At 38.9% G+C, this 27926-nt stretch overlaps 1 protein-coding gene across 5 annotated transcripts; it reads left to right on the top strand.

Annotated features, from left to right (window-relative positions):
• The first annotated feature begins 49 nt into the window (after nt 1-49).
• ZFP1 (ZFP1 zinc finger protein) lies at nt 50-23011 on the top strand. Of its 5 annotated transcripts, none has more exons than XM_004437110.3 (4): nt 50-185; nt 4374-4432; nt 17612-17738; nt 19717-23007. In XM_004437110.3, exons 2-4 carry the CDS (start codon nt 4418-4420, stop codon nt 20790-20792), a joined length of 1218 nt encoding a protein of 405 aa, XP_004437167.1. In that variant the 5' UTR covers nt 50-185; nt 4374-4417; the 3' UTR covers nt 20793-23007. The 5 variants fall into 5 exon arrangements, with proteins under 5 accessions (XP_004437167.1, XP_087276054.1, XP_087276055.1 ...); XM_087419927.1 differs by lacking the exon at nt 50-185 and adding an exon at nt 792-837; XM_087419926.1 differs by lacking the exon at nt 50-185 and adding an exon at nt 5897-5960 and having other exon boundaries at nt 4400-4432; nt 19717-23008.
• The last annotated feature ends 4915 nt before the right edge of the window (nt 23012-27926 follow it).

The following is a 27926-nucleotide window of genomic DNA, read 5'->3' as shown; positions in this document are numbered from 1 at the left end:
GACCCTGGGACAGCTAGCAGCCCCGGCATCTGCGCATGTGCACTGCTGCGAGCGCGCCAGTGGCCGCCCTTCCCCCACTTGCAGCCGCCAGTAGGTGACAGGGCCCGGGTCTCCGCGCGTCTTAGCCGCCCCGCGCCGTGACCTGGCTTGGCACTGAGCCACGAGTGGAGGCTGTGCCGCTCCAGGTATGAGGGGGGCTGCCAGGCAGCTCCGCAGGGCCTGGGGACCGAGAGTAAGGAGATGAGGGATGGGCTCGTGCCCGCGCGGGTTGGGAGCCTAAACTTCAGCGACTCGCAGATCAGTGGTGACCCTCGGGGCGACGTCGAGGGACGCGCGGCCTCTTCTCGGCGTGGGACCGACGGTGCCCGCCTGGCCAGACGTGCGGGGGCGGGGACGGCGGAGGGGGAAGGCGGCGGCGAGGGCTCGCCTCCCTCCCTTTGTCAGGAGAAGCGCCTCCGACCGGCGGCCAGGGTCTCCGGCCGCGCGGGAGCGAATCCGGAAGCGCGGCGGGCGCGCGCGTGATCAGGCCCGCCGGCGCGGGGCGAGGCCGGGGGCGGGGCCGGACACACCTGGCAACGCCCGGATGTCGCGTGCTGCGGCCCCGGGCCTCGCGGGGTGCCGAAGGAATGCGAGCTCTGATCTCTTTGCAAGAGCCTTCTCGGTTAGGTGTTCACCCAATCCTCACACGTACCGTGTGACTTCGCTGTTATGTGAAGTTCAACAGAAGGAAAAACGTAGGCTCAGATAGGTGAAGTGATTTACCCAAGGTCGCACAGCCGGCTGGTACTTTGTATATGAATGGCAAATGTTTCGTTTGCCTTTTGACTTTGCTTACTGGTAGGTTTTGCCATGCAGGTGTTTTGAATTTCTCTATATTTGATTTGACTGCTCTTCCCTTTTATGACATCCAGAAGCCTTCACCACTCGGAGATTATACCAATTTACTTATGATTCCCACTGGTACTTTAGAATCAATTGTATTTTTTTTAAAAAAAACTGTTGATACCTTTATTATGATCTCATTAAGGGTTACATTTAAATAGGGGGAGTGGACACCTTTATGATGTTGGGTCTTCCTATAAAGCCTTACCATTTGTTCAAGTCCTCTTTTGTCCCCCTAAGCAACATTTTGTAATCTTCATAAAAGATTTGCATTTTTCTTTATTTTTAGGTAGTATTTTATTGCTATAGAAGATGGAATCTTTCTTTCCATTATTTCATCTTTTTCGTCTTGTGTTTGTTGATATTTCCCACTTTTCTTATTTTGTATATTTGGAATTTCTCTTTTTCCTCTGAATTAGTGTAGCTAATGGTTATCTATTTTTCTTAAAGAATAACTCTTTTTAATGTCTGTAACATCTGTAGTAATGTCTCCTCAAACATTCTTGATATTTGTCATTTGTGTCCTCTTTTTCCCCTTGGTCATTTTGGCTAAAGGTTTATCAATATTATTGATCTTTTCAAATAACTAGCTTTTGGTTTCATTGAAATTCTCCATTATTTTTCTGTTTTCAGTTTCATTGATTTCTGCTCTTACCTTTACTATTTTCTTCCTTATGCTTGCTTTGGATTTAATTTACTTTTTTTTTTTTTTCTGGTTTCTTAAGGTGAAAGCTGAGATTGGTTGATTGAAACCTTTGTTCTTTTCTAATATAAATAGTTTAATGCTATACCCGTTCCTCTAAATACCGCTTTAGCTAGGTCTCTCAAATTTTGATATGTTCTGTTTTCATTTCCATTCAATTCTGTGTTTTTTTAACTTCCTTTGTGACTTCCTGTTTCACTAATTGGTTATTTAGAAGTCTGTTGTTTAATTTTTAAATATTGGGGGATTTTCCAGATCTCTTTCTGTTATTGATTTCTAGTTTAATTCTGTTTTGATCAAAGAATACACTTTGTTACAAATTTCAGTTCTTTAAAACTTGTTGAGGTTAGTTTTATGGCCAGGAATATAATTTATCTTAGTGAGTGTTTTATATGTACTTTAATGACTGTTTTGCTGTTGGTGATGGAGTCTTCGTAAATACTAAATGGATCAGGGTAGTTGATAGCGTAGTTCAGTTCTTCTATATTCTTAATGGTTTTCTATCTACCTGTTCTGTCACTTACTGAGAAAAGAGTATTGAAGTCTCCAGCTATAATTATGGATTTATCTGCTTTTTTCTTTCAGTTCTATTATCTTTGCTTCTTGTATTTTAAAGTTGTTTTGTTAGGTGTCTATACATTTAGGATTTTTATGCCTTCTTGGTGATTTGACACATTTATTATTATGTAATATCACTCTTTATACCTGGTAATATTCCTTCTGAAGTCTACTCTGTCTGATATTAATATAATCTCTCCAGGGTATATCTTTTTTTATTCTTTTACTTTTGACCTAGCTATGTTTTTATATATAAAACAAACTGCTTATAGACAGCACATAGTTTGGTCTTGCTTTTTTATCCAATTTGACAATCTCTGTCATTTAATTGGTGTGTTTATACCAGTTGTTGATATAGTTGGATTAAAATCTACCATCTTGCTACTTGTTTTCTACTTGTCCCATCTGATGTTTGTTTCTGTTTTCCTCTTTTTCTGCCTACTTTTGGATTTAGTGGATACTTTTTATGATTCTATTTTTTTCTTCACTATTGGCTTATCATGTATATCTCATTTAAAAAAAATTTCTGTGGTTGCCATAGGGTTTACAGTGAACATCTTGAGTTAATCACAGGGGGCCTTCAAATAATATTATACCGTTTTATGTGTAATGCAACATCCTTACAACAGTATACTCCTAATTTCATCATCCCATCTTTTGTGCTATTATTGTCATATATGTTACTTTTACATATGCTATAATTCCACAAAACTTTGCTGCTGTTTTTGCTTTAGACAGTCAGTTATCTTTTAGAGTGATTAAAAGTAAGGAAAAGTGTCTTTTATATTTATCTTCATTTTTACCATTACCAGAGATCTTTATTTCTTTGTGTAGATTCAGGTTTCTGACTGGTATCATATCTACCTGAAGAACTTCTTTAAACATTTCTTGTTGTACAGATCTATGGTAACAAATTCTTTGTTTTTTGTTTGTCTGAAAAGGTTTTTATTTCACTCTTATTTTTGAAAGATATATTTGCTGGGTATAGAATTCGGAGTTGATACTTTTTGCCTTTTTTTTCCCTTTTTTTAGAGCACTTTAAAGATGTCAGTACGTTGTTTTCTGGCTTATATAGTTTCTGATGAGAAATTGGCTGTGATTCTTTATCTTGGTTTCTCGGTATATAAGGTGTCTGTTTCTCCTCTGGCTACTTTCAAGACTTTGTCTTTAACTTTGGTTCTCAGTGGTTTCAATATGTTGTGTCCAGGGGCCAGCCCTGTGGCATAGTGGTTAAGTGCATGTGCTCCGCTGCTGGCAGCCCGGGTTTGGATCCCGGCCACACACCGATGCACCGCTTGTCAGGCCATGCTGTGGCGGCGTCCCACATAAAGTAGAGGAAGATGGGCACAGATGTTAGCTCAGGGCCAGTCTTCCTCAGCAAAAAGAGGAGGATTGGCATGGATGTTAGCTCAGGGCTGATCTTCCTCACAAAAAAAAATATATATATGTTGTGTCCACATGTGTCTTTATTTTGTTTTATTTTTTGGTATTTAGCCCAATTGGCTAAATTATCTGAGCTTCTTGGATTTGTGGTTTGATATCATTCATTATTGGAAAATTCTTTACCATTATGTCTTCTAATACTTCTCCTGTCCCATTCTCTGTTCTCCTTTTGGGTATCCAGTGACATGTTTGTTAAGCTAGTTAATATTGTACCACAGCCCTTGGATACTCTGTCCTTTTTTTTCTTTTTTCCTTCCACTTTCTCTTTGTATTTCAGTTTGGATAGTTTCTTTTGACCAGTCTTCAGATTTACTGAAAAGTTCATCTCTGTTTTGTCTGCTAATGAGCCTGTTGAAGGTATTCTTTCAACTCTGTTACTGTGCTTTTCTTTGCTAGCATTTCCATTTGATTTTTTCTTGCAGTTTCCATCTCTTCTGAAATTCCCTATTCATTCATATTGTCCACCTTTCCCATTAAAGCCTTTAATATATGAATCATAGTTGTTTTAAATTCCCTGATAATTTCATCAGTTGAGGGCTCTGTTAATTGCTTTGTCTCTTAATAGTGGATTATCTTATTCATGTCTTTTTGGTTGTCTCGTAATGTTTGATTGAAGGTGAATGCTGCCAGCATGATGCTTTCTGCCCCTTCTGAAGAGGCAGAGGGATTATCCCAGGAGGTAGTATTTTCCCAGGTGATATGTAAGGATTTCTAAACAAGTCATGACAGGAGTTCTGAGGCAGGTCAGATGTTTAATAACAATGTCTTACTTTTTCCTCTATTCCAGTTCTGCCTTCATAGTTCTCTGCCTTTACCCAAAAACTACAGAAAATGAACAAATCCCAGGTGAGTTATTTGTTTATTCCCAGTTTTGTTTTTCAGTACATTTGCGGAAGTTTATAAGGATCCAGAAAATGAAATAGAAAAGTATAGATGAGGAAAACAGAATAACTGATCAATACCAGCAGCCAAAAAGCAAACCAGGTTAATTAAGTGTCTTGCATTCATTATGAATACCGTTTCTTTGGTTCTCTAGGATTAGATCTGAATAAATTTTGTGGACCTTTATATAGGTGGTGTTTCGGACAGCATCCCCAGAAACAGCCCAAAATAAATTGGTTATCAGTTTGTCTACGGTTATTTCATATAGCATTCTTCAGCACTAATGCAAGGTATTATTGTGTGTATTTTAGTTTTCCATTCAGATTAGCATCATGCCAGAGAACTTAGTAAATATCTGGGTGTGTATTTAAATTCTCCTCCTAACCTCCACACTTACCATTGTCATTACTTTCTTGAGTAGCTTTCCAGAATTTATTTGTACATATTTCACAAGTACAAATAGAGGTTATTATAAGACAGCATATTAATCATACTGTTCTGTTTATATGTGTTTTGTTATTAATTTATAGATTTCATTTTTTTAGAGCAGTTTTGGGTTTACAGAAAATTTGAGTGGAAAGTACAGAGAGTTCCCATATACTCCCTCTACACACACAGTTTCCTTTGTTATTAACATCTTGCATTAATGTGGTATACGTATCACAATTGATGAGCCAATACTGATACTTTAACTAAAGTCCATAGTTTACATTAGAATTCACTCTTGGTGTGGTACATTCCATAGGTTTTGACAAATATGTAATGACATCTGTCCACCATTATAGTATCATAGAGAATAGTTTCGGTGCCCTAAAAATCCTCTGTGCTCCATCGCTTCATCCCTCCTCCCTCTCCCTAAGCCCCTGGAAACCACTGATCTTTTTATTGTCTCCATAGTTTTGCCTTTTCCGTAATGTCACATAGTTGGAATCATACAGTATATGTAGTCTTTTCAGATTGGTTTTTTTCACTTAGTAATATGCATTTAAGGATCTTTCATGTCTTTTCATGGCTTCGTAGCTCATTTCTTTTTAGCACTGAATAATATTCCATTGTCTGGATGTACTACCATTTATTTATCCATTCACCTATTGAAGGACATCTTGGTTGCTCCAGGTTTGGGCAATTATGAATAAAGCTGCTTATAAACATCGTGTACAGGGTTTTACATGGACATAAAATAAATTACTCATTTAGGTAAATACTAAAGGAGCACAACTGCTAGATTGTATGATAAGGATATGTTTAGTTTTAACAAGAAATTGCCAAAACGTCTTCCAAAGTGGCTGTACCGTTTTGCATTCCCACCAGCAATGAGTGAAGTTCCTGTTGCTCTACATCCTTGCCAGTGTTTCGTGTTGTCAGTGTTGTGGATTTTGGCCATTCTAATAGGTGTGTAGCAGTATCTCATTGTTCTTGTGATTACAGTTCCCTGATGACATGGTGTGGAACATCTTTTCCTGTGTTTATTTGCCATCGATATATCTTCTTGGTGAGGTGTCTGTTAAGATCTTTGGCCCATTTTTAAATCAAGTTGTTTGTTTGTTTGTTTGTGAGGAAGATCAGCCCTGAGCTAACATCCAACAGCCCTGAGCCAATCCTCCTCTTTTTGCTGGGGAAGACTGGCCCTGGGCTAACATCTGTGCCTATCTTCCTCCACTTTATATGGGATGCTGCCACAGCATGGCCTGACAAGCATTGCCTCGGTGCACGCCCGGGATCCAAACCCAGGCCACCAGCAGCAGAGCTACTACGCCACGGGGCCGGCCCCGAGTTGTTTGTTTTCTTATTGTTGAGTTTTAAGAGTTCTTTTATATTTTGGATACCAATTCTTTATCAAGTATATGTTTTATAAAGATTTTCTCCCCATCTGTGGTTTGTCTTTTCATTCTCTTGATTATGTGTGTTTTTATCACTCTATAATGTAATCTTCGAAGTCTTTCCGTATCAGAGCATAGGCTGTTTCTTTGTTTTTTTTGTAATTTTTTTACTGTGTAATGTAACACATATCCAGCGTTATAATACTCTTTATATGTGTTATAACAATGTGTGTAACAAATATGTATGCATTAAGGAATAATAATAAAATGGGCACCCATGTACACAGCCAGCTTAAGAAACAGAACATTATCTGTTCTTTGTGATACATTCTCTGATTGAATCCTACTTGTAGGTAGTTACTATCTTGATATTTTTGTTAATTATTCCCTTCCTTTACTTAAAGATTTTACCACTTATGTATGTATCCGTAATCAATATAAATTTTGAAAAACTATAACTGGAATTTATATTGCCTTGTTTTGCATAATTTTCTGTCAGATTGGTGGAGGGGTTTTTTTTTCTTCTAGACATGTAAGATCTAAAAGATATTTTATCATGCACACATGTTCCCTTTATCAAGATTTAGGTTTTTTATCATTGTTTTTTCAAGTTACAATAGCCAGTGTTAGCTAAAGAGAGGTGAAACCACTCATGCATTGCTGGTGGTAGTATAAAGTGATACAGTCTTACTGGGGAGCAATGTGGCAAAACTTATCAAGCAAGCACATATCTAGTTGTGTCTAGAAATTTTGCCAGTCTGGGACAAAGGCTCTTAGGAGAAGATGAGCTGAATAGAGTCTCTGGGTTGGAGAAGTCATTGGCATGGTCATGAGAAACATAGGAAAACACAGGGCTCAACAAGATTGGGCCATCTGGCAGGGTGAGAGTTTAGATCAGGTGTTGAATGTCTGGCAGGACTGTAATTAGAGCAAGTGGGCTGCTCTGTATTCTTTGCTTCTTAACTCTCTGGTCAACTGCCAACTCTCAGTAGTAGATCAAAGCAGGACATTTCTGTGAGATGAAATGAGTGATACAAGGGAGCCTGATATGGAGGGGAGAGAGAGATGTCATCAGCACATGTTCATGACAAGCCAAACCAAGTATAGATAAGAATCTGGGCCAGGCTCACCCAAGCATTCTGTCCTCAGGTTAAAAAGGTGCTACTGGGGCTGGCTCGGTGGTGTACTGGTTAAGTTCTTGCACTCTGCCTCGGTGACCTGGAGTTTGTGGGTTTGGATCTCGGGCACGGACCTACACACCACTCATCAAGCCATGCTGTGGTAGTGTCCCACATACAAAATAGAGGAAGACTGGCACAGATGTTAGCTCAGAGACAATCTTCCTCAAGCAAAAAGAGGAAGATTGGCAACAGATGTTTGCTCAGGGCCAATCTTCTGCACACACACAAAAAAAAGGTGCTACAATGGCAGTAGATATCTTGTTCGTGACATCCTTCAACATGCCTGCTTTTGAATTACGCTATTCCAGTCTATGACAAACAATTTGGTATCAATAGAGAATCACTGCCATCTGCAGTCTCCTTCAAATTCCCCCTAGAGATTTCCTTCAGCTCTCATATTGATCTTTTGTTTGCCCCTTTCCATGTCCTTGTCTTTTTGGATTACTGTTGTTTTATTGGAGTACATTGTTCAGTAGCTTCTTCAGAAAGGGTATATGAGAGATACATTTTTTTTTTTAGACTTTGCATTTCTGAAAATGTCTTCATTCTTTTCTGATACGTGGTTGATAGTATGAATATGGATTTGTCCATTCCTCGCTTTAATTTAGCTTAGTTCTGTCAGTTGGGTTTTTTTTTGCAGGGAAAGATTCGCCCTGAGCTAACGTCTGTTGCCAGTCTTCCTCTTTTTTTTTTCCTCCCTAAAGCCCCAGTACATAGTTGTATGTCCTAGTTGTAAGTTGTTCTAGTTCTTCTATGTGAGCTGCTGCCACAGCATGGCAACTGACAGACAGGTAGTGTGGTTCCACGACCAGGAAGCGAACCTAGGCTGCCGAAGCGGAGTGTGCTGAACTTAAACCACTAGGCCATCAGGGCTGGCTCTACTGATCACCTTGAATTCGTCTTATACCACCTCAGAACAATCCAAGAATAATATACTTTATATTGCAGTGCATTCTTGCAGCTTTTGTTTATCTGTAAGTGCCTTTATTTTGCCTTCATTTTGAAAAATATTTTCCCTAGGTATAAAATTCTAGAATTTGTTTTTTCTTTCAGTGTCTTAAAGATGGCATTCTGCTTTTGTCTTGCTTCTATAGTTTCTGTTAAGAAATAAGTCTTCATTTGTATTGTTCCCTGAAGGTAATGTATCTTTTTCTTATGGCTACTTTTGAGATATTCTCTTTTTCTCTGGCATTCAGCAGTTTGAGTATGAGGTATGTAGGTATAATTTTCTTTGTATTTATTCTCCTTGGGCTTTATTGAGTTTCTTAGATTTGTGGTCAATGCCTTTTATCAAATTTGGAGAATTCTCAACTGTAATTTCTTCAAATATTGTTTCTATCCCATTCTTTTGTCTCCTCTTCTGGGACTAAACATTATCCTTTTTTTTTTTCTTTCAGCATGCTAAACAATAGTGCGTTAGACTTTTTGGCTGTGCCTCATATCTCTTCTTTGTCTTATATTTTCCTGCATTTTTTTCTCTCTGTGCTTCAGTTTGGATATCTTCTATTGACCTGTCTTCAAGTTAACAATTCTTGTCTTCTGCTATGTCCAGTGTGCTATTAAGTCTATACAATGAGTTTTTAATTTCAGTTACTATATTTTGTAATTCTAGAATGTCCATTTGCTGCCTTTTTGTAGATTCCAGTTCTTTGTTGAAATATTCCCATATTTTCATCCACATTGCCCATCTTTTCTTCTATATTCTTTCACATATTACTTCACAGTTAATGTGAACTTTTTGTGGGCTAACCCTAATATGTGGATTATCTCTACACCTGCTTTTGACTGTTTTATCTCTTGATTTTTTTGTCTTTTCATTTTTTTTTTCCTTTTTCACATGTCTAGTAATTTTTGTATGCTGGACATGTTGTATGATACATAACTTCCTTTAAAGAATAAGTTTTTTTTTTCTTTTTTTCAGGAAGATCAGCTCTGAGCTAACATCTGCCAATCCTCCTTTTTTTGCTGAGGAAGACTGGCCGTGGGCTAACATCCATGCCCATCTTCCTCTACTTTATATGGGACACCGCCACAGCATGGCTTGCCAAGCGGTGCATCGGTGCACGCCGGGATCCAAACCGGCGAACCCCAGGCCGCCGCAGCGGAGCGCACACACTTAACCGCTTGCACCACCGGGCTGGCCCAAGAATAAGTTTTGTTCTGCCAATAATTTAACTATCTGGCAAAACAAAACTGCTGCTCTCTGCTAGTTCTCCTGGAGGCTTGCCCTCCCCCTGCACATGTTAGGAACCAGCCAAAGATCTGAGGTGAATTTTTATGCAGAGTTTTAGAGCCCTTTCTTCATGGCTTCCTCATCTCCTGTTACTCTGCCACCAAATTCCAGTTGCTTTGCATACCCAAGTGCCAATTTTTATTCCATGTGGCATACTGTCACTTTCTGCTTGGGTCCTATTTCTCTGTGCCTTGGTTTAGAAGATATTTTTAGGGACATTTTTCCTGGATGTAAAATTCAACTTCGATGTGTTTTTTTTCTTTTAGCACTCTCATCATCAGTGTGAATGTTGGACTTGCCTCATGTTCACCCTTCTTTCAATAATTGTAGCCCTGCAATGGTTGCCCTCGAATGCCTGCAAATTTTTCATTTATTTTGTCAGGTTTATTGTTGTTTTTCTCTCTCAAAATTTTTTTTTAATTTTATTTATTTTTTTAAATTTTATTTATTTATTTTTTCCCCCAAAGCCCCAGCAGATAGTTGTAGGTCATAGCTGCACATCCTTCTAGTTGCTGTATGTGGGACACGGCCTCAGCATGGCCGGAGAAGCAGTGCGTCGGTGCGCGCCCGGGATCGAACCCGGGCCGCCAGCAGCGGAGCGCACGCACTTAACTGCTAAGCCATGGGGCCGGCCCTCTCTCAAAATTTTGAAGTCATTACGTCTTACTTAGTGTTATAGTCAGGAAGTCCAAAGGGCTATCTGCTTATCAGAGTGTGATATGTTCAGTTCTCTACTGAAACTTGTAGGCTTTTCTCTTTGTATCCAGTGTTCTAAAATTTTCTGATGATTTGCTTTTTTCTTCCTTTTTGCCTGATAGTTCATAAGATACTTTTTTCTTTTCTTACCTTTTTTTGTTTGATTTTTTGAAGTGTGGAAATGCACAGAAATACAAATGAAAGCACATTGGGTTTAGCTGTATGAAATTGCCAGTTTTGTATATCAGAACAGTTGAATGTCATCAATTTCAGTATGGTTCAACCTAAGAACTAAAAACCTATTACACCATCCAGTAATCAGTACTTAACATCTTGACTGATTTGCTTCCACATGTTACGTATGTTAAAATTTTTTTCTTTATGTTACACCATTCATACATGAATTCTGTCTTTCTCTCTCTCTCTAAAGCTCTCTCTCTCTAAAGCCCTCCCTAGCTTGCTATTACTCTTGGTATTAGGTCACCTCACTCATTGCTAAAATCCTCTTGACCATTAAAGCCGGTCTCTTTACCTTAGAGGTAGCCAATATTATAAGTTTTATGTGAGTGTGTCCAATCCTCTTTTTAAAATACTTTTGTGTGCATTAAATAGAATGCGGGGGTTGTGGTATATACACACTTTTGGAATTCTGTTTTAACAATTATTGATAATTTTTTGTGCCAGCTTTTCTGTCTTTTAGAATTTTCAGGCTTTGTTTAAATTTGCCTCTTGTAAAAATTATTTTTAAGAAAACTTCTCTGAAGGTCTTAATCTTTTATTAATTCCATTTTAATTGCTGATTTTCTTGATCCACTTTTCTTCATCTACTGGTCTGCCAGAATATATTCCCATCCTTTTAAAGATTTATCTTACTCTTTTTCAGTGTTTACCTAAATATATATTTTAAACAAAGTTTATTTAATCACAATTTATATTTTCCTCCCAAACACAGTGCTTTCTCTCTGCCACAACTCCCAGGTTGTTGGCATCCAAAAATTAGTTTCAGCTTATTAACTAACACCTCCTTCCCTCGTTCCGTATATGCTTATTTTAACAACATTTTACTGATTTATTTGCTCCCTATTGCTTTTTGCATCCAACTGATTCTTGCTAGGTTTACTCTTCTTCTTTTTTGGAGTACATCCTTTTTTTTTTTTTTTTTTTTTTTGTGAGGAGATCAGCCCTGTGCTAACATCTGCCAATCCTCCTCTTCTTCTGCTGAGGAAGACTGGCCCCGGGCTAGCATTCATGCCCATCTTCCTCCACTTTATATGGGATACTGCCACAGCATGGCTTGCCAAGCAGTGCATCGGTGTGTACCCAGGATCCGAACCTGCCAAACCCGGGCCGCCACAGCAGAGGGCACGCACCTAACCGCCTGTGCCACCAGGCAGGCCCAGAGTACATCCTTTTATAGTACTAATAATACCTAACACTTACACAACATTTTCTATTTAGTAGTCGTCATTGTAGATCAGGTTGTCAAACTGTGGCCCATGAGCCAAATGATGTGCTGCCTTGCTTTTGTATGGCCTACAGCTAAGAATGGCTTTTACGTTTTTAAATGGTTTGAAAAAAATCAAAAGAAGAATAGTATTCTTTTAGAAGAAAAGATACGAAAAATATATGAAATTCAAATCTGTGTCCATAATCAAGTTTTACTGGACTACAACCATGCCCATTTGTTTACATATTACATGTGCCTGCTTTCCTTGGTACAATGGCAGAGTTGAATAGTTCTAGTAAAGACTACATATGGCCTGCAAAACCTAAAATATTTACTACAGAGCCCTCTATAGAAAGTTTGCCAATTCATATTCTAGTATTTTCAGCACTTTGAAGATAACTCTGTTATTTTCTGGCTTCCATTGTTTCTATTGAAAAGCCAGCTGTCGGTTTTATTGTTTGCCACTGAAGACTGCATCTTATTTCCTGTGGGATTTTTAGCAGTTTTATTATGATGTACCTAAGTGTGGTTTTCTTTGTATTTATTCTTCTTGGGGTTAGTGGTATTTCTGTGGTCTGATGTGAGCTGTTTTGGAAAATTCTAAGTCATTATCTCTTCAAGTATTGTTTCTGTTGCATTTTGCCTCTCTTACTGGGACTCCAGTTGCAAGTATATTAGACCTTTTTAGTTTGTCTCATGTCTCTTAGGCTTTTTCTTTTTTTTTCTTTTGGTGAGGAAGATTGGCGCTGAGCTAACATCTGTGCCAGTCTTCTTCTCCTTTGTATGTGGGACACCGCCACAGCATGGCTTGATGAGCAGTGTGTAGATCTGCGCCCGGGATCCAAACCTGTGAGCCCTGGGGTGCCAAAGCAGAGCACATGAACTTAACCACTACACCACCGGACCAGCCCCATCTCTGAGGCTTTTTGATGTGTTTTCGATCCTTTGTTCTTTCTGTATTCAGTCTGGATATTTCTTACTGACCTATCTTCCAGTTCACTAGTCATCTCTTCAGCTGTGTCTAAGCTGCTGTTAAATTCACTTCTATATTTTAAAAGTATCTTTTCTAACTTTTTTTTCTGCTCAGTTTTACTCTATGCTGTTCCTTTCTTTTACGAGAGGTTATTTGGCCCATGACTTATGCCTGTATGATGATGAGTCACATTGTATGTCTCTACTTATATTATGCTGACAATGTGGAGATGATTCCCTTTGTACTTACTCCATGAATGGAGTGACCATACCTTGGATGCTAAAAAGCTATTGAATAGCTGATAATAAGACTAATATCCAATTTATGCAAATAAATTGTCAAATATAAGTACAGCCAGAATTGATCTAGGAATCATGTAGATTGTAAGCTGAATAAAAAGCATTTTTAATAACAAGACAAGCATACTAGAGCATGCATAACATCACAGGAAAATGAGCCAGATTTTAGGATTTAGCAGATATTACCAAAATTTTTACACAATCTGAGTAGGAACAGTACAGATGCTACATTATTTTAGCTAGGAATTACGTGGCATGTCTCTTCAGGAAGCAAGAAAATAATGAAAAAAAAAGTTGAATACTGAACTCCATTCAATTTAGCATTATTTTTATTATTTTTTGAGTACCTAACATGTATTCATGTACTTTGTGCTAACAAGAATACAAAAATGAGCAAGATACAATTTCTGATCTAAAAAACTTTTAACATCTAATGAGGAGAGTAGGAGGAATAGACACATTTAACAAAAGAAAGCCGAGTAAAATAAGAGATACAGAAAAGTGCTCCAGGGTTTAAAAGAGAGCAGGGACTTAAAATCTAAGATGTGATCTAAGTGGGAGGATCTGTGCATAGAGAGGGGAGCTATGGGAAAGAGAGATGGGAAAGAAGTTTGGATGATGTTGAATACTGGGCTAGTCATTAGTTTATTTCAATAGATAATGGATGACCATTTCTAGTCAGGGTAACCATATAATTAGAGCTATACTTGAGAAAAATTATGTTAGCTTTAGAATGTGGAATAGAAGAGAATGAGGAGAGACAGGAAATAAGAGTTAGGAAGCTTTTGTAATTGCTGGGGTGGCAGTGGAAATAGGAAGCAAGAGAAAGACTCGGGGTTCTATAGTATGGCTATCAGAGTGAAGATTGATCTTGGTCTTTGTGTCCCTAGTACTTAATTTAGTCCCTAGGAAATTTCTTAGTGATCCTGTTTTTTGAACTATAATTTCAGAAGTGATCTGAAAATGGGAATAAATATTTACTGTCGGGAAAATCTTGACTCTATGATTGTTGACCTCAATGGCATTGATCTCAGGCATGGATAACCTACCACCTGTATTCTCTGCTCCCATCCCAAGTAGCTCAAGATTCTTATATCATGAAATAGTGTTGATTAGGTTACCTGCGAATTATTTAACTGGGTCATTAGTAGTACTCAGACCTTTATATCATCTTTTTTTTTCTTCCTATGATTTTTCCTGAGGCTAAGAGTTAGAAGTGAGAGATGATAAGAAGTTACTGGGGCAAGGGTTTTGAAGATGGTGACCAGCATAATCTAGATTTTGGAGGTATGTAATCTTAGAGAGGCAATGACAGTTTGGAAGAAGTAGGAGGGGTTAGGGAATCAGAGGTCATAACTGAAGATGAAAGATACATAGATTCAGAAGAGAAAGTGTGAATAGGTAAAAGAGGATTCGTGTAATCAGAGAGAAGTAAATTTAGAGGTGAAGATTTTAGGTGTACAGTCAAGTGCTGCATAATGATGTTTTGGTCAACGACGGACCATATAAATGACAGTGGTCCTGTAAGATTAATGCCATATAGCCTAGGTGTGTAGTGGGCTATACCATCTAGGTTCGTGTAAGTACACTCTGTGATGTTTGCACAGTGAGGAAATTGCCTAACGACGTATTTCTCAAAATATATCGCGTTGTTAAGCAACACATGACTGTATAGCAGTTGGAAGAATTTGAGGGGATATTAAAGATGGTCTGCTTAGGGTGTCAAATCCACTAGGTACACCTCTACTCATGACTGGGATTTCTGCCCAGAACACCAAATTCATTTCAAATCAAAACTGCATCTGTCATGAGAAAACTAAGTCTTTGAAGTTAGTCGTGTTTGACATCCCTTTCAGTGCTATGCTATTGTGTTTTGTCAGTAATTTGAGCTTCTTTTTGTTTGTATAGAGTATGGAAAACAACATTATGAGAAAAAATACAGAATATTTTCATATTTGATGGTAGTCATTTCTTTCTTTTTTTTTTTTTTTTGGTGAGGAGGATTGGCCCTGAGCTAACATCTATTGCCAGTCTTCCTTTTTTTGCTGAGGAAGATTGGCTCTGAGCTAACATCTGTGCCCATCTTCCTCCATTTTGTATGTGGGACACCGCCACATCATGGCTTGATGAGCGGTGTGTCAGTCTGCACCTAGGATTCAAACCTGCAAACCCCAGGCTGCCAAAGCGGAGCACACAAATTTAACCACTACACCACCGGGCCGGCCCCAGGTAGAGTCATTTCTAAATCAGTGTAACTTGAGCCAAAGTGATGTGGCACAGGTTTCCTCCCTTGTTGGTCTGGCAGCGATACAAAAATTCTTACTGTACTTATCATGTGGCCAGGTAGGCTACATGGTTTTGAAAGTTATCAAATGGTCTTCAGGGTTTTTTTCCTTTCTTATAACTTCTTCCTGTTTTTGACTAAATCCTTGGTTTTCTAGTTCTTTTCATGACTCTCTTCATATTTATATGCTTCAGCATTTCTTTTGTTTTATGGGGACTGTTTATTATAGTGAAAAGTATCATGTATATAGACGAGTATTTAAAATATACATGTGCTATATGTATAACCCATGTAGCCACCATTGAGGCCAAGAAATAGAAATTGGCCAGCATTCTTGAAGCCTTTGTGAAATCTTCCCTTTGTAGCTGGAATTACTTCATTTTCATTGCTTTACGGTACCAAATGTTTTAATATACCACAAGAAATTAATCTGTTGATGAACATTTTTATTTCTAGCTTTGGGATCTGATATAAAATGCTGGTGTGAACGTTTTTTTTAATTAATAGACTTAACTTTTTTTTTATTGAGATATAATTGACGTTTAACATATTAGTTTCAGGTGTACAACATAATGATTCAATATTTGTATATATTGTGAAATGATCACCACAATAAGTCTAAATAATGCCCATCACCATACATAGTTACAAGATTTTTTCTTCTTATGATGAGAACTTTTAAGATTTACTCTCTTAGCAACTTTCAAATATGTAATACAGTGTTATTAACTACAGTAACCATACTGTATATTACATCCCATCCCATCCCAATGACTTAGTTATTTTATAACTGGAAGTTTGTACCTTTTGACCCCCTTCACCCATACCCTGCCTTTGGCAACCATCAGTCTGTTCTCTGTATCTATGAGCTCGGTTTTGGTTTGTTTTTTAGATTCCATGTGTAAGTAAGAGCATATAGTATTTGTCTTTCTCTGACTTATTTCAGTTAGCATAGTGCCATCAGGATCCATCCATGTTGTCACAAATGGCAAGATCTTCTTGGTTTTTATGGCTAAATAATATTCCTGTGTGTGTGTGTGTGTGTGTGTGTGTACCACATTTTCTTTATCCATTCATCCATTGATGGATGCGTAGGTTGTTGCCATATCTTGGCTGTTGCAAATAGTGCTGCAGTGAACATGGGAGTGCATATATCTTTTCGAGTTAGTGTGTTTGTTTTCTTCAGATAAATACCCAGAAGTGGAATTACTAGATCATATGGTAGTTCTATTTTTAATTTTTTGAGGAACTTTCATACTGTTTTCCATAGTGGCTGCACAATTTACATTCCCACCAACAGTGCACAAGGGTTTCCTTTCTCCACATCCTCACTAACACTTGTTCTTATCTTTTTGATAATAGCCACTCTAACAGGTGAGAGGTGATATCTCATTGTGGTTTTGATTTCTGTGTCGCTGATGATTAGTGATATTGAGTACCTTTCCACATACCTGTTGGCCATCTGTATGTCTTCTTTGGAAAAATATCTATTCAGGTCCTCTGCTTACAGTTTAATCAGATTGGTTTTTTTCCTGCTGAGTTATATGAGTTCTTTATATATTTTGGATATTAACCCCTTATCAGATATATGATTTGCAAATATTTTCTCCCATTCAGTAGATTTCCTTTTCATTTTTCATCATTTTGTTGATGGTTACTTTTGCTGTACAGAAGCTTTTTAGTTTGATGTAGTCCCACTTGTTTATTTTTGCTTGTCTACCATTTTTATAGCTTGGATATGGTGGAGAGATCTTTGCTTATGCCTGATATTTTGTCGTATAATTGGAAGTTCATCTTCTGCCTTTTAATATTCAAAGCTTTAATTAACTTTTTAATATCATCTAGTTTGATACCACAAAAATACCTATATGAGCATCATCCCTGCACTGGTAACATTAAATACTGCATATTTATATTTTTGTGTTTATCCCCCGTATACATCTTCAGAGGAGAAAGTTTTATTATTAGATATCTGTCAAATATGACGGTGCCAGAGATATAGGGGAAGCTGAATAAATGCTTTAACTATTTATAAAAATATTTTTTGGAGACATGACAAAACATAGTGAAGATGTACAGTTGTTGTCGTGTGTAAATTTTCATGGTGAATGACTCTTTTACAACCACATGGTAAGAATAAGTTTTTATATATCCTTTCTACATCATCAAGTGCTGATCATTTCAGAATGAATAGCAGTATGCCATTTCAGGGATCAGTTTCATTCATGGATGTGACTGTGGACTTCACCCACGAGGAATGGGAGCAACTGGACCCATCTCAGAGGATCTTGTACATGGACGTGATGCTGGAGAATTATAGCAACTTACTATCAGTGGGTAAGGACAGCTCTCCTTGGAATAGCTCAGGAATAGCTCAATGTTTACCTAGTAGTATTTATATCCTTTCTTAGTTACCAAAATTATGAGCTTCTGAATTACTAAATGGTTTTGGCCTCAAGCTTCAGGTGTTGAAGCTGCGAGATGGTGCAGACTCTGAAGTTCTAGCTTCTTTATTTTCAGGATTTCTGAAATCCTGGCGGTTAGGAGCTACATTCTGTTAGCAAATTCTCTGATGTTGTCAAACCAGATGTGATTTTCAAGTTGGAGCAACGAGAAGAGTTGTGGCTAGCAAAGTTAGAAAGAACTTTCTAGGGAAGATGTGGAAGGAGGGAAGGAGAATCAGAAGCCAGTGGAAGTAGTATCTAAGGGATTATGAATGAGTTGATACCTTTGAAATATTTTTTAGGAATCTATTTTTCAAATCCCTAAACCTTTAGAGATGGCTGAGAACACATGACCTGTGTACCTCAGATCTCTGAATCATGCCTCCAAATATCTGTTTCTCGCTGCAGAACTTTTCTTCCTGTTGAACTGGTACAGATATTTGCCTCTCACACTTGAGCCCTGACTTACCTAACATGTCTTAAACCTTTGTTTTGTGATTAGTTACCCTTTCATTAGTATTCCCAGTTTGCCAAAATGGTGATTTTTATATTTTAGCTCATGGGAATTGGTATAGTGTCCTCAAGGGGAATACAGATTTTTCGGTGCAAGAGTGACATCTTGTTGTGGCACAAATGGCAGCAGGAATTACCAGTAATACATAGATGAAAGTAAAGATTATTAAAGGCCTAGGTCGAGCCTGGGTAAATTTGATCCTTGAGATCCCTTCAAATAAAAGCAGAGACAAGACTGATTTAGGGAAGCAGTTACACATATTAAAAGGATAAAAATAGGATATGATGGTGAAAACACGCTTTCTCTCTCCAACAACTTCAAAAGAAAAAAAGTAGTGAAACCAGCAGTAGCAGTGAGTGATTCTGTCAAAAGGATCTTGGATCCTTGGATTTTATATTTCCTACAGAAAATATGGCTTTCTGGATCTTGCTATCCATTCGCAAAAGTCTTACTTAAGAGATTTGCAGCTCTGCACTAGGATTATCTCTGCAAACCTGTGAGAAATGTTATTTGGTTTAAATGAGCACAAGAGAAAAAAAGGGAAGGAGCATGTGGACGAGATGCCGGTCCAACCACAGTAATTCAGAGTCGAAGTGTTGGTTGCTAAGCTCAGATCTTCCTAGGTTTCTCTCCTAACATCTTCATCTACTTATTTTCTTGGTCTGTGCTGTTTGGTGTCCTTGAGGACACTGCGACTGTCCTTTGTCCCTGGAATTGCCCGCCTTCCCACATCCTGTGTGCCCTGTTTGCTGCCCTTTGTTTTTATTTCCCTTTACCCACATTTGAAGGTCATTTTGTAATCTGGCAGTGCTATTTGTGTCTGTTGTCAGTTTCTACTTCTTGTTTTGCCACAGGCTTTTTTTTTTGTCTTTTTCTTTCAAAGTTTAAGAACTAGGGGGCCAGCCCCGTGGCCTAGCGGTTAAGTGCGCTCGCTCCGCTACTGGCGGCCCGGGTTCGGATCCCGGGCGCGCACCGACGCACCGCTTCTCCGGCCATGCTGAGGCCGCATCCCACATACAGCAACTAGAAGGATGTGCAGCTATGACATACAACTATCTACTGGGGCTTTGGGGGAAAAAAAAGAAAGACATTCCTGATTTCATGTGAGGAAATGGATATAGCTATCCCTGAAGTAAGATCAATTCCTGGATTTTCAAGTGCAGTGGGTCAATAAATTAAAAAAAAAAAAAAAAAAGAGCTAGGAAAAATTTGCACTGAGGACTTTAATACTGGAGTACTGGGTTCCAAACTAAAGAGGCATCCCTACAATGGAGCATTTGCAGAGACTTCCCATTCTGTAACATTATAGTGAAAGGGTTGACAAAGTGTATTTCATGTGCTCTTTCCTCTTTCCTAGAGGTGTGGAAGGCTGATGACCAGATGGAGAGGGACCACAGAAACCCAGATGAGCAGGCAAGGCCATTCATAATCTTTAAGAACCAAATCCCCATTGAAGAAAGAGATAATCTGTTTGGAAAAACGTTTAATCTGAGCACAGACTTTGTTTCTTTAAGACAAGTGCCCTATAAATATGACTTATGTGAAAAATCTTTGAAATATAATTCAGACCTACTTAATAGAAGCTATATAAGAAAGAAAGCTGATGAGTGTAATGGATTTGGAAAAGCACTCCTCTATCTGAAGCAAGAGAAGACCCATACTGGAGTGGAATACTCTGAATATAATAAAAATGGAAAAGCCTTTGGCCATAAAGAAGCCATTTTTAAACATCAGAAAATTAGAAATTTGGTGCAACCTTTTATTTGTAATTACTGTGACAAGGCTTTCCCCTTTAAGTCACTCCTCATTAGTCATAAGAGAATACATACTGGAGAAAAACCTTATGAATGTAATGTATGTAAGAAAACTTTCTCCCATAAGGCAAACCTCATTAAACATCAACGCATTCATACAGGGGAGAAACCCTTTGAATGTCTTGAATGTGGAAAAGCTTTCACCCACCAGTCAAACCTCATTGTACACCAGAGAGCACACATGGAGAAGAAGCCCTATGAATGCAGTGAATGTGGCAAGACATTTGCCCAGAAGTTTGAACTTACTACACACCAGAGAATTCATACAGGAGAACGACCCTATGAGTGTAATGAATGTGCAAAAACCTTCTTCAAGAAATCAAATCTCATTATACATCAGAAAATTCACACGGGGGAGAAACGCTATGAGTGCAGTGAATGCGGGAAATCCTTTATCCAGAACTCACAACTCATTATACATATGAGAACTCACACAGGAGAGAAACCCTATGAATGTACTGAATGCGGCAAAACTTTCAGCCAGAGGTCCACTCTTAGATTACATTTGCGAATCCACACGGGAGAGAAACCATATGAGTGCCCTGAATGTGGGAAGGCCTTCAGCAGGAAGTCTCGACTCAGTGTCCATCAAAGAGTTCATATAGGGGATAGACCCTGAGACTGCAGCCGTTGTACTGTGGAAAACCCTTCCACCAAACCCTTCCAGTGGGGGAGAAACCTCATGAGTGTACTGAAGGAACATGGGAATTCATACTGAGGTACAATCTATCAACTCAAAAACGTATAAAAAGAGAGTCCCCCCAGTATTATCCTGAAAGTTAGATATGACACCCAGCTAAATACATATCAGGATATATCCAATTGTAAATAGACATACTTAGCTGTAGTACAATGAGCTTTTTAAAATCCTGAATGAATTATTCAAGAATGAAATTCTACACAGCAGCATAAAGGATCTACAGACAGTACCTTAGGACTTTAGTAGTTGTGTATGAGATTATGCCACAAAACACAAATTGTATGTTTTAGCTCTGCACATGTGAATTGAACACAGTCACTGGAGTTTGAAATTTTTGTCCTCTGATAGTTAGGGCACATTAAACAAGATTTTCCTTACTAAACATCACATTGTGTTTTTCAGTACCTTTACAACCCAAGATGCATTCCAAGTGAGATGTGGAACAGATTTTTTAGTAGCATGTAGCGTATGTCTCTTCCTACTGCTTGCTGGCATATATAAGTTGGTATGACCATTGTTACTGAGCTGCCTCTTAATAAAGAGAAGACAGTGTTGTTGAAGTTGTAACCCGTTTCTGGGTTTCCTGAAGATTTTTTAGAAGCATTATTTACATAAATATGCAAGTGAGAGATAACTAAGAGGAGGTTTAGAGAGTGAAAGAGGCAGATGTGGGTTCTATTACTCAGTATGCACCACAGACTAAAAATGGGCTGTATAAAGAGAATATCCCCATCCATCATTCTCTTGTTATTTTTCAGTGGGGTATTTACATACAAATGCATGTCTTTTACCAAAATATTGTATAACCCAGAAACTACTTGTATTTTGTGTTTCCTCGTTTCTCTTAATATTTTATGAATTGTCTTGCAAAAAGTAGGATGTATATGTAGTTTACAAATGTTACATTTCAGGCCGGCTCCGTGGCTTAGCGGTTAAGTGCGCGCGCTCTGATGCTGGCGGCCCGGGTTCGGATCCCGGGAGTGCCCCGAGGCACCACTTCTCCGTCCAACGTGAGGCCGAGTCCCACGTACAGCAACTAGAAGGATGTGAACCTATGACATACAACTATCTACTGGGGCTTTGGGGGGAAAAAACTGAATAAATAAAATCTTAAAAAAAAAAAAAATGTTACATTTCAGAGACTTTAGAGGAAAAATTATTTTAAGAAACTGTCAATAAATGTCTTATTGCTTTTTAAAATTTCCATGTGCATAGCTCACTTTAGAAAAAATTTTTTGCAGTATTCTGGTTAAAGGAGGCATTTCTACTTCCTTGGTTTTCACTATCATCAACCAAAAACATTTCCCTTTGGAACCTGACTTAGTATAAATTATGCCTTCCCTTTAAAGGTTCACAAACACTTTATAAGTTAGACTTTTTAATGATCTCTCCATATGTTGTTTGATGATTAACCTAAAAACAATTTTTTTTTTGCACAACTCAAAGATACACCATTTGAGGCTTAATTTCAAGTTCACAAGTTCCTTTCCCTATCAGTCACAAATCATGCATTAGGATTGTAAATGGCAACTATAACTGGTCTTTTTTTGTTATTTTTGAAGATCACTGATGTGCTGTGACTATATATGAATGTGAGTAACTTTCTGAACAAATTTACCTGAACATCCATAGACCAATAAGTCTTTGTCTTTCTGAATTTGTATCTATTATCAACAGGGAAGCAGGGGAGAAGGTTAATTTCATACACTGCTTGTTAGAAATGTAATTGTGACAGCCTCCTTGAAAGTCATTGTGACTATGTCTTTTAACATTAAGAATATACATACTCTTCAACCCAGGAGTCTCACTCCTGGGAATGTGTCCCTAAGAAAAAAATAAAGTGCCCGTACTGAAGATTATATGTTTATCAATGTATGTTGTATTTTTTGGTAGGAAAAAAAAAGGAAACAATGTGAATGACCATCCGTAAGGGAATGACTGAATAAACTGTGGTAATAATAATTAATAAATATAATAATAAACATGGCTGGATGGTATTCCATGGAAAAGAATGTGTAGGAACAAAATGCCTCCAGGACAGATGAGGAGAGAGAGAGAGAGGGTGTGTGTGTGTATATATCAAGTTTTGTAAAATAAAGATCTAAGAACCTTATATGTGTGTATATTTGTACATGATTTTATGGGCCTGGAGAATAGAATTCTCCTAAGTCAAAAATATAATTACCATTAATTCCAGTGGAAAATTTTTCATGTATTCCTTAGTCCCTAAGTTAACACTCATTTATACTAACACTCATAACCCATTAAAATGGACACAATTAGTTAAATAATGAACATTAGTTAACATAGCACAACATAAGGTGGTTCTCTTACGCTATGACATGCCTGCTGTTCTCAGGCTCTAGCTTTCATAGCTGTATTGTATGCTTGAGCCTGTTCTCAAGAAAAGCACATATTTGATATTGATTGTTCAAGTAATGAAACCTTTAATACAAAAAAAGAAAATAGGAAAGACAGAAAAACCAATGAAAAAATTGCAAGGAATGCCAAGGTTGTTATTACTGTAAATTAGCAAATTACAAATGCTTTGAGAAAACATAGCCACCTTTACAACTGCAAAGGTAACCATAGGAGTGACTGTCGTTTTATGAGCTATTTGCTCCCAAGGCCCTAGAAATCCAAATCAGAACGCGATTAAAAAAGGAATTTTAAAAAAGTGCCTTGTAATCCTTATAAACCAAACTGGTCTCAGATGGAACTCCCAAAGACACGTTCTTATAGGCTGGGCATGTGACTGGATTTCATTCAACCAGGCAGCAACCTGGGAGGTAGGAGTTATTTCAGTGGTCGGGGGAGGGGGGGTTGCGGGCAGCAGGCAAAGAGGCAGTGCAGTTCACACAACAAAACTCAGCTAGTAGGGAGTGTCTCCAGGTTCACACCTCCACCTGTCTGATTCCAAAGCCCATGCCCACTGCACTTGGCCTCACGACAGGTCTTTATTCCACTGATGATGTCTTAATTTTGGAGATTTTCTTTCCATTTTCATAGATATTTTTCCTAACTGAAGTGCTTAAATATTTTAACTTTTTCACATTGTTTTATGCTTTATAAATCTAAAGTTGGGGATCATTATTTTGGTATAAAGCTGGCATGGATAAATCTAATGGGCATCACTGCTGTTGGTAAGTCTAAGGATTAATCAGATGGGGGATGAGGTGAAGGCATCCCAGGCAGGAGGCACAAGGCTTGCAAAGACATGGAAATGTAAGATGCCATGGGTCTTGGGGGGGCCGAGCGGCCTCTGTGGGATGCAGCTGGAGGTTTAGTCCCAGCCGCCCCTGCTGTCTCCTGTCAGTCACATTTGCCACCTTTGGCCACAGTCTGTCCTCATTCTCTTCAGCTGTGTGACCGACACAGAGCCTTGTCCGCCACCAGGCAGCTGGTCTGGGAAGTCAAGAGCCTGTGCCATCCCCAGGCCTTGTTCTGCTGTAATTTTTCTTGGCTCAACTGCTTACCTGATTGTCCTATCAAGTCCTGCTGACCAAAGTACAGTGGACTCTGGGTACCTGGTCTCCACTCGACAGTCTTCTGACTTCACTTGGTCTGTGCTCTAGTGTTTTTGAAAAGGTCTAACTCCCATAGGTCATCCTGCTGAGCAGTGGTCAGTGGAACATGTCTGGGATCCCTCTGCTCCATTTTCCAGCTCTTAGCTCATTGTTAGTGACTGTCTTATCCTCAGGTCTCATGTCTTCTCCTGCCCCTGGAAATAGGCTGCCCTTCTACCTCAGACGCACACGTTGAATCATTTCATGTGTAATATAACGTTTGGCTAAAGAAGAACCTACCTCTCTTGGTATAAGGACTGTGAGAAGGTTAAGCAAAATACAACCAACCAACCAAAACACAGCTATAAAGGTTAGCAGGACTCGTGTGAAAGAACCCAGAGATATGTACTGAAAACAAGTTATTGGACAGTAAAGGAAGCATAAAACCCCGTGAGAAGTCCAGACCATGGCCACTGACATGAATCATGGCAGTGGATGTACGGACGTTCATTCATTCCTTCAAAAAAGATGTCCTGAGCAGCAACAAGGGAGTAGGCATTGTGGGCTGCTGGGGCTACGGTGGTGAGCAAGATTATATTATGACAGAGGGCTCCTGCCCTTGGGGCGTATACATATTAGCTGTGCATCCCAGGAGCAGACAGAAAACCTGGGCAGAGGACAGGCTATGTGATGAAGCTGGAAACATAGATATGAGCTGGGCCTGTCCCTGTGAGAAAAATGTGAAGCCACAGTAGGATTTTAAATGAGTAGCATCATCTGCTTTTTAAAAAGGAGATAAGCTTGATGCTAACTGGGAGGAGAATTTGGATAGAGTTGTCCAGAAGCAGAAACCCCAACTTAGGAAGAGAAGCCTAAGAGATGAAATGCTGCCAAGTTATAGTCGCCATTTCAATTGCTTTCAAGAAAACTTCAGACAGCAACCAAGTGCTTCCTCCTATCTGTTACTGATAGATTGTTGACAATTAGTGAGAAATCTTATAAGGATCCAAGCTCATTTGAATTCCTTCTGCTTTCCTAGATCTGTTCCTAGGGTCTTCTGGTGTTTGCCCCATTTCTCCCACCTCCAGCCCATCCAGACTCCTGAGAATTACCCATCCCCACCTCAAAACTCTGAAATTCCACACCCTGAAAAACATTTAGAGTAACTGTGCAGGTTGTTGGGGAGTAGAGCCGCCATTAGCACTTTTTGTCTGTCTGGTTGATGCTGAATGTGGAAAGAGGAAGTTATCAGAGGCCTGTGTCTCTGCAGGATGCTGAGACCATTAATGAAAGTGAGAAAAGGAGGGGCAGCAAATGGGGCTTGATACCTCTCAGGGAAATGAAGAAAGGCCAGGACTGAGCAGAGGCTGCCCCTTTGAATTAAAAAGGGAGAGACTGAGATGTGGGGAGTTCTGTCATGCTGGGAAGTATGCACTTGAAGGTAGCAGGAGGTCTGTGGGACTGTGGCCTCAGATCACTTTGCTGTAATGTTGAAAAATAAAGGCAGGTGTTGTCTGTGATGAGGACCAGGCTAGGGGTGGAGCTGGGACTGGCTATGGTCAGCTGGTTCACTGTATTGAGTACAGGAGCAGCCTGAAGAGTGGGCACAGGATGGCTAGGCCTGGGCAGATGAGGGATACTCGGAGACATAAACTGTCATTAATGGAGCAGGCCATCTAGAGGAATGAGTGATAATAGCAGATGGAAAAACACCACCCCAAGGAGGTCAAGCTGATGAGGATGCTCAATATGGCTCCCCTGTGGCCTCAGGAGGTCAAACACTAATAACATTTACCATCAGACCAGTAGTAGTAGTTACCAGTAATAGTAACAACAGTACTGCTATTAGTGATGATGGTAAATAGGTATTGCTTGCTTGTTCTGCTCTTGGCAGTATACTATTTGCTTTATATGCATTAGCTTATTCAATAGTCAAATAACCCATGAGACAAGTTTATTATTCTTGTTTATTAATAAAGAAACTGAGGTTCAGAGAAGCTACAGAATTTGCTAGGGGTACATGACGTGGTACAATACTAACTCTAAGAAAACTCTATACTGACTCTATATGAAAAGTTAAGGTTGTATATTGTAATCTAGAGCAACCACTGAAATAATCATGGAAAGAGGTATATCTAAAAAAAGCCAATAGATAAGTTAAAATGGAACTCTAAAAATATTTTTAACTCAAAAGAAGATGAGAAAGGAGAGAGGAACAACAAAAGAGAAGGGGGATGGACAAACAGAAAACAGTAAAATGGCAGACCTAAAGTTCAACCACAATAATAAAAGGACAAACAGAAAACAGTAAAATGGCAGACCTAAAGTTCAACCACAATAATAAAAGGCAGAAATTGTCAAACATATTTAAAAAAATAAAAAGACTAATCTATATGCACTATAAGAATCATATTTTTTTTTCCTGATGAAGATTAGCCCTGAGCTAATGTCTGTGCCAGTCTTCCCCTATTTTGTATGTGAGTCGCCACCCCGCACGGCTGACAATTGGTGTAGGTCCATGCCTGGGATCCAAACCCACGAACTCAGGCCATCTAAACGGAACATGCTGAACTTAACCACCATGCCATGGGGCCAGCCCCCAAGGAATCATACTTTTAACATAAAGACACAGATGGATGGGGGCCAGCCCGGTGGCATAGTGGTTAAGTTCACGTGCTCTGCTTCAGCGGCCCGGGGTTCATGGGTTTGAATCCCAGGCACAGACCTATGCACCGCTCATCAAGCCATGCTGTGGCAGCATCCCATATATAAAGTAGAGGAAGATTGGCACAGATATTAGCTCAGCAGCAACTTCCTCAATCAAAAAGAGGAGGATTGGCAGCAGATGTTAGCTCAGGGCCAGTCTTCCTCAACAAAAAACTAAAAATAAAATGCTTATTAAAAAAAAGGACACGGATGGAAAGTAAGTAGATGGGGAAAATAGTACATGTAACCAATAAAATACAAAGCTTGGAGTGTCACTTTTAATATCAGATAAAGTAGACTTCAAGACAATATTACTAGAGATAAAGGGTAATCATGATGATAAAGGGGTCAATTCAAGAAGATATAAACATATATGTGCCTAATAACAGAGCTTCAACATAGACAAAGCAAAAACGGACAGGTTTAAAGGAAGAAAACGCAAACCCACAAGCATAGTTGGAGATCTTAACACCTTTTCTCAGTAATGATAGAACTAGACAAAAATTCAACAAACATACAGAAAATATGAACACTATTAACCACCTTGATCTAATTGACATTGATGAAACTGTCGGGGGAAGAGGGAGAATCTCCCTCTGCCCTTTGCCTTAAGGTTCTTCTGGCTGGCCAAATAATCAACAAGACAGGTTAGCAGGAGAAAATAATACCAAGTTTAATAACATGTATACATGGGAGAAACTCAGAAATGAGCAACTCGTCCCTCTGTCTAAGCTGCTTGCTTAAGTATTGCAGCTAAAGGCGAGGAGCGTGTTGGGGGTGGGTAGTGGCCTGGGACTTCAGAGGGCAGAAGGACAATTCTTTTCAGGGTCATCTATTGATA

This window comes from Ceratotherium simum, chromosome 30 (genome assembly GCF_057802395.1).
Source record: "Ceratotherium simum simum isolate JZ-2026a chromosome 30, ASM5780239v1, whole genome shotgun sequence".
NCBI classification, from domain to species: Eukaryota; Metazoa; Chordata; class Mammalia; order Perissodactyla; family Rhinocerotidae; genus Ceratotherium; species Ceratotherium simum.
The sequence above is the reverse complement of the archived record's forward strand: the minus strand, read 5'-3'. Positions and strand labels throughout refer to the sequence as shown.

Excerpts from the sequence above, each read along its gene's own strand:
- ZFP1 (XM_087419926.1), top strand. The coding sequence starts at position 5,904 with ATGACATGGTGTGGAACATCTTTTCCTGTGTTTATTTGCCATCGATAT. Across the intron at positions 5,961-17,611 it reads GCCATCGATATATCTTCTTG|GGATCAGTTTCATTCATGGA; the intron begins GTGAGGTGTCTG and ends ATGCCATTTCAG. Across the intron at positions 17,739-19,716 it reads TAGCAACTTACTATCAGTGG|AGGTGTGGAAGGCTGATGAC; the intron begins GTAAGGACAGCT and ends CCTCTTTCCTAG.